This window comes from Plecotus auritus (assembly GCF_963455305.1).
Source record: "Plecotus auritus genome assembly, chromosome: 7".
Lineage (NCBI taxonomy): Eukaryota > Metazoa > Chordata > Mammalia > Chiroptera > Vespertilionidae > Plecotus > Plecotus auritus.
The window spans coordinates 12,868,526-12,878,139 of NC_137774.1; the positions used below are offsets into that span (position 1 = coordinate 12,868,526).

The 9,614-nt window shown below is 59.6% G+C and overlaps 1 protein-coding gene across 10 annotated transcripts in view; it reads left to right on the top strand.

The window, feature by feature from the left end:
- The window catches only part of CACNA1G (calcium voltage-gated channel subunit alpha1 G), a 63,748-nt gene extending 55,339 nt beyond the window's left edge, over positions 1–8,409 (top strand). For 5 of the 10 annotated variants that reach the window (XM_080681462.1, XM_080681460.1, XM_080681465.1 and 2 more), the window contains 6 exons: positions 154–501; positions 1,191–1,334; positions 3,124–3,258; positions 4,918–5,080; positions 5,360–5,529; positions 6,888–8,409. In XM_080681462.1, coding sequence (XP_080537588.1) covers positions 154–501; positions 1,191–1,334; positions 3,124–3,258; positions 4,918–5,080; positions 5,360–5,529; positions 6,888–7,619 — 1,692 coding nt within the window. In that variant the 3' untranslated portion in view covers positions 7,620–8,409. The remainder of the gene's footprint in view (positions 1–153; positions 502–1,190; positions 1,335–3,123; positions 3,259–4,917; positions 5,081–5,359; positions 5,530–6,887) is intronic. The other 5 variants (XM_080681467.1, XM_080681466.1, XM_080681469.1 and 2 more) reach the window with 1 other exon arrangement.
- Positions 8,410–9,614: the final 1,205 nt, after the last annotated feature.

Here is a 9,614-nt window from a genome sequence, read left to right on the forward strand (position 1 = left end):
CACCCCCAACCCCTCCCCTTCCCCCCACACAGTGGGTCCCTCCTCCTGCCCTTCCGTCTCCTCCTTCATGCTCTGTGACACCCATGACCTGATTTCCCATGACAGCTCCATCCGCTGTCCGCCCAGCCTCACCCCTCTACCCGCCTCCCCCAGGACACCCTCCGGGACTGCGACCAGGAGTCCACCTGCTACAACACGGTCATCTCCCCCATCTACTTCGTGTCCTTCGTGCTGACGGCCCAGTTTGTGCTGGTCAATGTGGTGATTGCCGTGCTGATGAAACACCTGGAGGAGAGCAACAAGGAGGCCAAGGAGGAGGCCGAGCTGGAGGCCGAGCTGGAACTGGAGATGAAGCCGCTCAGCCCGCAGCCCCACTCGCCTCTGGGCAGCCCCTTCCTCTGGCCCGGGGTCGAGGGCCCCGACAGCCCCAAGCCTGGGGCCCCGCATGCCGTGACCCACACTGGAGCAGCCTCCTCTCACTACTCCCTGGAGCACCCCACGGTGAGCACCCATCCCCACCTGCTGTAGGGGGTGTGGGGACGGGGACAGGTGGGTGGGTGGCCAGTGGCTCAGTGGGTGGTACACAGGGAGTGGGCAGCACAGCTGACCCAAGGGCTCCCCCTGGCCCTCCTGCTGCTCCTGCCTGGATGTGGAGGGACCAGCAGTCCCCTGCCCATCCCCAGCGATGGCAGCCCACACTCATGCCCAGGGCCACGTATGTGCTGGCTCACTCATCCCCTGAGCCTCCACCGGCCTGGCCTCCCCTTCCTGGCTCTTAGGTTCAAGGCTAAGTTTTCTGTTTCCTTCCTGTTTCTTTCTTACCCTTGCCCAATTACCAAACCTCTTTCCTTCCCACCCTCAACTTGCCTGATTCTATCTCTCAATCCTTTTCCCCAATCTTCTCTTTCCTTCTCCCTCTCTCTGTGGGCTCTTCCATCTCCCATCTCTCCTTCCTCTTCCCACCCCTCTCTCTTCCCCACCATCCCCTTCCCTCCTCTTCCTCCTGCTCTTTGTTGCTGTGTGTGCCCACGTGTGTGTGTGTGTGTGTGTGTGTGTGTGTGTGTGTGTGTGGCCTCCTCTTTCTCCATCTGTGTCTCTGGTCAATCCCCTGCCACAACACTTCCCCTCACTGCCCCTCTGACCCCCGTTCCCTGACTCTCCGGCTCCCCCTATGGGCTGGTCCTTCCCAGGACAGACAGATGTTTGACACCATATCCCTGCTGATCCAGAGCTCCCTGGAGGGGGAGCTGAAGCTGATGGACGAGCTGGCAGGCCCAGAGGGCCAGCCCTCTGCCTTCCCTCCAGCCAGCAGCCCGGGTGGCTCCGACCCACAGGTTACTGTGCCCGTGCTGTGCCTCCTTCCCTGACCCTGTGAGCTGTGCCGTGCTGTGCCTGCTTCTGGGGAGGTGGGGCGTTTCCTGCGCACTGGGTGCCTGGAGAAAGAGCGGCCTGAGGGCCTCAGTTGAGCTTTGGGCTTGGCAGGAGGCACCGAGGTGTCCCTCCGCCTGAGATGAAGCTCTGGATCACCTAGTTGGAAGGGAGCGGTGCTGAGATTGGACTTCTGAGTGAGAGGATGGATGGAGACGGGGTCTGGAGAGTGGAGGAGGTGAGGTGCCAGGCCCAAGGGAGAAAGGCCTCTGGGAGCAGAGCAGGTGGCAAGGGACCCACGGAGGGACATGCTTAGGCCACAGTCTTCCTTCTCTGAACCCACCAGCCACCCCCAGTCCTCTGTTTGGAGGCTTTTTAAGCCATGGGACACCCTGGGCATGATGGGTGTGGTCAGGAGCCCGTGGATGCTGACCTGGTCCTGAGGAAGGACGGAAGGCTCCAGCTGGGAGTGGATTCTGGGACTTGGGTGTGACGTGTGGCTCGGCTTCCTTCTCAAGCCCAGCCCCTTCCCATGGTGCCACAGGTTTTTCTCCCCCAGTCCCGTCTAGACGTGGATCTTCTGCTTTCTGGGGTCCTCTTCTTCTCCCCCCGTGACCTCTCTGGCTGCCCTTGACCCCTCCATGTGGCAGAGCACCCCCCCACACCCCTCTCCTAGGCTAGGGGCTGCGGTAGACCTGGGGTGTAGGCAAGGAAACAGGTGTCAGCTGGAGACTGAAAAGCCTCGAGTCCCACAGGCCCTGTTGGGTGAAGGGGTGGACAGGCAGGTTCCCAGGGTCTGGGACACCTGCATCCGGATCCAAAGAAATGTACAGTGGTCCTCCCAGGGGAAGGGACCTGGCCTCCAGGGTCTCAGAGAGGATCTAGGGACCTGAACCTGGCCAAGACCTAGAGTGACCAGAGGGAGAGCAAGCCCCTCCTGAGGCCGCTCTCCTGAAGGAGGCCCATGGGGAAAGGTGCTGAGAGAGAGAAGAGGATGCGATGAGAAGGGGTCAGGGCAGCCAGCTCATCGGGGCCGGATGGCCCCACTGCCCCCCAGGGTCCTGTAGGCACTGACGTTCCCCCCCAGCAGGTTCCAGGTGAGACAGCCCGTGGTGTGGCGGCCCAGCCAGGTGTGTCCAGTGCAGGCTGGCAGGAGGGGGGCATCTGCCAGAGCCCAAGCTGGAGAGGGCAGCTGCCAGGCCAGCAGGTGGAGGAGGCCCCGGGAGGGGAGAAGCCAGAATCCGGGGGCAGGCCAAGTCCTGCCGGGCCTTTGGAAGGGGAGAGAATAGGCAGAAAGCAGTCATCAGATTGGCGGCTTTGTCCCCAGCACCCCCCACGCCGCCGCTGTCTGTGCTGAGCCGAGAGGCGTGTTGCTGGCCTTTCTGCATTTCCCCCCACTGGAATCCTCATGAGAGTAAAGCCCTCCCCATCCCGCTCCCTCCGGGGGAGGGGGGAGGGGGGCTGTTAGGTTCCTGGGGGACCTTTAGAATACGTTCCTGAGTCTCCTGCTTTTGTCAGTGTTTGCTCTGGCTCTTTGGTGCCTGCCGCATCCTCTCTGATCTGAGTGGGGGTTGAAGTGGGGGGAGGGGGGAACTGTCAGTTGACTGGGGAAGCCGGTGGGGAGAGAGAAGGGAGGCCTCTTTTCCCTGTGCTTTGTGGAAAGGGGGACAGAGGGGCTCTGTGTATGTTGCATGTGTGTGCGTGAGTGCTCTCCGTCCTGGTTTCTTATGCCTGATCATCTCTCTCCCTGTCTAGATCCCTCTAGCTGAGATGGAGGCTCTGTCTCTGACGTCAGAGATTGTGTCTGAACCGTCCTGCTCTCTAGCTCTGACGGATGACTCTTTGCCTGATGACACTCACACACTCTTACTTAGTGCCCCGGAGAGCAATGTACATGCACAGCCCCTCACTGCTCCCCCAGCCTCCCCGGGGGCTGGGCTGGCTGCCGGGCTCCAGATCCCCCCCGCCCCCCGCCGCCCCGCTTTGTCACGGCCCCACGCAGAGGCACAACCGCAGGCCCTTAGTGCCCCAGACTTTGTTAGGTGTCTCGGGTCCCCCAGTGTAGACAAAGAAATTAGATAATATGAAATCGGGGCCTCCCCCAGGAGTGACACAGCCCAGAGCAGTGGTGGCATCAGGCAGCTGACCAAAGGGCCTGCGTGGATGCAGAATCAGCCTCCGAGTGTGGAGCCCTGTGCCAGCCAGCCCTCCCCCTCCCTGCACCCCTCTTTCCCACCTGCCCTCCCCCTTTCCCCTCCCCCTGCCATCTGCCACCACGTAGTGGGTAAGAGCCACATTTCTGCTGCCACCATCTTGCCCTTTTCCACCGGGGCTGGGGCGGGGGGGGGGAGGGGGCGCGGGGGGCGTGCGTCCTGTCTTCTCTGTCCCTGTCCCTGTGTGTCCCTGTGTCCCGGGGACTCCTTTGTGTTTTGACAGCTTCTCCACCCTTGCCCGACCCCTGGTCCCTTCTGACTATGAGCAGCCCCCGCCTCCCTCCCTTCTCCTTTCTCTTGGGACTTAAGAGGGGACTGGGACCCCCTTCCTCACAGCAGGGCTCTGTGCTGGCCACAGCCTGGGGGTCCCTAGGGGTCTTGGGGTGGGCGCAGAAGTGGAACCTGAGCTGAGAGGGGGAAGCAAAGGAGCCAGACTGTCTTCAGCACAGCCATTCCCAGGCCTGGTGGGCTGCTCAACCGGCTGGGCCCGTGTGGGACCCTACAGCCTCTCTGAGAACTGGGAACAGACCAGGGGATGGAGACGTCTGTTGGGAGCAAACCTTGTCTCCCTCTGGCTGGGCTCAAAGGCTGGTTACTGCCTTTCTTTGAAATAGATTCCAAACACCCACCTTAACGCCCAGTCTCTCCACTGAGGAGGACCTGAGTACCCAGCCCACCCCACTGTGTGATTCAAAGGGGAGAGGGAGACAGGCGGGTAAGCCAGCTATGACACCCCTAGTTCATCGGTCATTCAGCCTGTTAGCCCATGCCCAGTGGTGGGTGCTGAGGCTGCCTTAAAAATCGGATGGGGACATAGAAGGCAGTCCCAGCTGCCAAGTCTCCTGCTCACTGGGAGGGTCCTCCCCCATTCCCAGTCCCCCCACAGCCCCAGCAAGGAGGACTGCGGGATGCTGTTAGCTTTTCACCTTCCCTTGTGGTCCTTCGGCCCCTCTCAGTGGGGCCTTGAGAATGAGCTCTTAGACCGGGCTGGGGGCTGGGGGCTGCTCTCCCTCCTTTGGATACCTCCTCACCCTCCACCATCCCTCCCCGCCCCCCCCAGGAGGCTCCAAGGGTTACAGTGTGGATGGTTTTGTGGGGCCAGGGCCTCCTCCCACCCCCTTCCTCCCTGTGTGTGGAGGGCTCCTCCATGTGTCTGCCCCTTCTGCCTGACCACACTCATCCCATCACCACCTTGTCCGAGAACGGGATGGGGGCCAGGGCCTTGGGTGGTGGCGAGGGATGGGGAGCTTTTGGCTTCTGTTGTCCATCTCTGCCTCAGTTACCCAATCTAGATGCCCCCTCTTCTGCCCACCTCCCTCCCCTGTTTCTTTTGCAGAGGGGACCCCACCCGGGGGAGGTGCCAGACCTGCTGACCGTGCGGAAGTCCGGGGTCAGCCGCACGCACTCTCTGCCCAATGACAGCTACATGTGCCGGGATGGAAGCCCTGCCGAGGGGTCCCTAGGACACAGGAGCTGGGGGCTCCCCAAAGCTCAGTCAGGTACCACGGCCCGGGGCAAGCCAGCATGGCTCACACTGGGGACCTCATCCTTGACTACGCTCAGTCCTAACCTGGGGGGAAACTGAGGCAGCCAAAGAGGGCTCTCCTACTTCTGAGGAGCCCCCAGCCCCTGCCTGAGGGAGGTGGCTTTCGAACAGGGTAAGGGTGGAGGCCCTGATGGGGAACGGAGAGAGGGAGGGAGGGGCCTCAGGGGAAAGCCAGACTGGTGGGCTCTTCAGCTCTTCCCTTTCCTCCTCCCCTGTTCCCCTCACCCCGCAGGCTCTGTCTTGTCCGTTCACTCCCAGCCAGCAGACACCAGCTACATCCTGCAGCTTCCCAAAGATGCACCCCATCTTCTCCAGCCCCACGGCGCTCCCACGTGGGGCACCATCCCCAAACTGCCCCCGCCGGGCCGCTCCCCTCTGGCTCAGAGGCCACTGAGGCGCCAGGTAAGCAGATGTGGAGGGGTGGGCCCGGGCCTGAGGGCCAGCCTCTCTGCCGGGAATCCTAGGTTGTTGGTGATGACCAGCGTTGCCTCTTCCACTCTCCCAGCAAACACAGGCTAGCCCAGGCACCAGGACGCATTGCCAAACAAAGCAGAGGTGGTCTGTGACCTCTCGGAGTTTGCACCCCTCCCTTGTTTCACCGAGGCAGCCTGGAGGCCAGAGGAGGCCAAGCTGTCCAGGGACACATGACAAATTGGAGAGGAGTCAGGCTTCTGACTGCCTTTCCCCGACCCAGAGCTGCCTCCCTGTTCTCTGCATTTCTAATCCTAGCGAAGGGGCACGAGGCACATTTTTAAAAAAAAAATATTTTTATTGATTTCAGAGAGGAAAGGAAAAAGAGAGAAAGATAGAAACATTAATCAATAATGCGAGAGAATCATCGATCGGCTGCCTCCTGCACACCCCCTCCTGGGGATGGAGCCCGCAGCCCAGGGCATGAGCCCTGACTGGGACTCGAACTGTGACCTCCTGGTTCATAAGTCAACACTCAACCACGGAGCCACACCGGCTGGGCACCAGGCACATTTTAGGTGTCCCCATCTTTGGCCAAGCCTGGGTCCACCTTGTGGAGGCCACACTCCAGGGGCCCAGAGCAGAGGCTTGTGTAGCCAGGTGAGGCCTGTGTGTTCCCCAGCAACCAGCCCACAGCCCATGCGGTGTGTGTCCTTATGCCTGAGCATGGCCACGTGAGAATCTGCTCGATCCCACCCATTGGGGGGAACAGGCACAGTCCCCATCCATCCTGTAAATAGTCACTGAGCAGTCCCTGTGTGCCAGGCCCCAGGGAGACAGACAAATGAGACAGCCCCTGCCCTCCGGAGCACAGGTGTGAGCGTAGACTATAGCCCATCAGATCTCTGCAGTGACAGGTCACGGTGCTGAGATGCTCGGGGGCCTGGTGCAGCAGGGAGCAAAGACGAGGAAGGGGTCTGTTTTATTGGAGGGGAGAGACTGTCGGGCTGTGTATCACAGAGGATCGGAGCCCCTAAAGTGGAGGATGCTTCAGGCCAAAGAGGCAGGGAGGCATGAGGGGGCCGGCTGGAGAGCGGAGCTGGCCCAGTGCCTCCGTGTGTCCCAGGGGCTGGGAATTGCAGGCTTGGGGGAGACGCTGAGGGGGGCAGTGGCGAGAGGGCCCGATGCACATGGCCGTACCTCTCAACAAGAGCAAATACTGGGCCCTCTGCTTAGGGTGGTCCTGCAGCTCCCTGCACGGGGAGGAGGGGGCTCTCTGGCTTGCCTGGAGGAACAGCTAATGGGGAAGAGGAAGCCCCCAGGCTGAGCCCACCCCCCACCCCATACAGGCAGCAATAAGGACCGATTCCCTGGACGTTCAGGGCCTAGGCAGCAGGGAGGACCTGCTGTCAGAGGTGAGTGGGCCCTCCCCGCCTCTGGCCCGGACCTCCTCCTTCTGGGGCCGGTTGAGCACCCCGGGGCAGCATTCCTGCAGCCAGAGCAAGATCTTGAAGCACACGCACTTGCCAGCGCCCTGCCCAGGCCCAGAACCCACCTGGGGCAAAAGCCCACTGGAGACCAGAAGCAGCTTAGAGCTGGACACGGAGCTGAGCTGGATTTCAGGAGACCTCCTGCCGGTAGGCAGCCAGGAGGCGCCCCCTTCCCCACGGGACCTGAAGAAGTGCTACAGCGTAGAGGCGCAGAGCTGCGGGCGCCGGCCCACGTCCTGGCTGGAGGAGCAGAGGAGGCACTCCATTGCTGTCAGCTGCCTGGACAGTGGTTCCCAACCCCACCTGGACCCCGGCCCCTCTGGCCTCGGGGGGCAACCTCTTGGGGGGCCTGGGAGCCAGCCCAAGAAAAAACTCAGTCCGCCCAGTATCTCTATAGACCCCCCCCAGGGCCAGGGCGCTCGGCCCCCACCCAGCCCTGGCATCTGCCTCCGGAGGAGGGCTCCGTCCAGCGACTCCAAGGATCTCTCGGCCTCCGGCCCCCCTGACAGCATGGCTGCCTCGCCCTCCCCAAAGAAAGACATGCTGGGTGTCTCTGGTTCATCCGCTGACCCAGCAGACCTGGACCCCTGAGTCCTGCCCCACTCTCCCACTCACCTTTCTCCACTGGGTGCCAAATCCTAGCTCCTCCTCCTGGGCTATATTCCTGACAGAAGTTCCATGTGGACACCCAGGAGGCGCCCCTCCCTCCCTCACTGGCACTGGGCACGGGCAGAAGCAGGATTTCCAGCGAGTGGGAAGCAGCAGCCCTGCCCACCCGGGCTCCAGGCAGGAAGAGGAGCCCAGTGTAGCTGAGGAACCCGACACCAGGAGCTGTTGGGAGAAAGCAATACGTTTGTGCAGAATCTCTGTGTATATTCTATTTTATTAAATTAATTGAATCTAGTATATGCGGGATGTACGACCTTTTGTGACTGAAGAGACTTGTTTCCTTCTACTTTTATGTGTCTCAGAATATTTCTGAGGCGAAGGCGTCTGTCCTGGCTCTTTTAACCTAAAATAACCAGTCTAGTTATATCCCCTCTTCTCGCAAAGCACAAGCTGGGACGCGAGAGCATCACGGCCCTGACGGTGACCCATCTGCAGCGGAGAGCGAGGACCGTTTTGGAAACTGTAATGTAACTTATTTTCTCCTTGAACCTCGTCATCATTTTCTGTAGGAAAAAAAGAAAAAGAAAAAGAGAGAAAAAGAAAAAAATACGATTTTACAAATGAAATGAAACCTTTTTATATATATATACGTACATACATATCTATATCTCTATATCTATATCTATATAATAAAGTAATTTTCCAAAATAAAGTTAACCACGGTCCAGAGTGAAAGCACAAGGCATAGTTAGGCATTTCCAGATGGCATTGGAGAGAGATTCCTGGAGGTGGGGTGTGGGCGGTGGGAGGGAAGGGATCAAAGCTGCCTTTGCGTGTGTGTGTGTGTGTGTGTGTGCACGCGCACGCGTGTGTGTGTATGATTGTATGTGAGGGTGGGTGTATGTATAAGTGGTATGAGTGTATTGTGAGTGTATATGTATATGAGTGTGGATGAGTGGATGTGTATGAGTGTGAGTGTGTGTATGTGTGTATGAGTGTGTATATATATATATATATATATATATATATATATGTGATGTGTAAGAGTGTATATATGTGAGTGAATGTCTATGAGTGTATATGAGTATATATGTAGTTGTTCATGTCTGAGGCAAAGAGAACCCAAATGCCTCTCCCTGGAGGCTGCAACCTTCCAGCCTGACCTCCCAGGGCAAGGGAGGAGGGGAGAAGCCCGCCCCTCTGTGTGGTGGGAGGCTGGGCAGGCAGGACCCACTCCGGCTTCTATCAAAGCTTTATCGCTGCTTCCTCTGAGCCAGGCAGCTCTGTGAATGTAATTCCAGATTAACTCTTATTTCTGCTGACAGCTATCAGCCTCGCACTGAAAACTGGAAATTGGCATAATGAAGCTGTTTTGGTTAATGGGGCCGATTGAGGCTGGGAGAGGCAGCTTCAGCTGTTGAGATCCCATCCCTGGGTTGGTGGGGGAGGGGCGGTGCTTCTGGGTTTTCCCAGGCTTCCACAGGGCAACCTCAGCAGCCTGGGTGTGGGCTTCAGTTGCTGGAGTCACTGACCCGTGCTGCCGGGACCAGCCCATCAGGACAGGTGATGGGATTAAGCTATATAAACAGAGGACTGCTGTCTCCCAAGGTCGAGGGGACCAGGGCCAGGTGTCCAGTGGAATTGGTAGGTCGGGAAGCCAGGCTGAGTGGGGAGCTGGCCCCCGGGGCTGATGAGTGAGTACCCACAAGGTGTTTATACTGCCTGCTGCTGTCTGCCCAGCGGGAGCAAGCAGAGGAGGGAGGGAGGAGAAGGAAGGACAGGAAGAAGGAGAGAGGAGGAGGGGCTATCGGCATGGCCCAGAACCTCCTTTCTGGTGCTACCGTGGGCAATAGTCTCTGATCTGAAACCCTGGTGCCCAGAGGCGGCGCCACAGGCAACGGGGACAGGCTCAACCAGCCTGTTCCCTGCTAGCCACCCAACCCCACTCCCTTGAACATGCCTAGCACCTTCAAACTC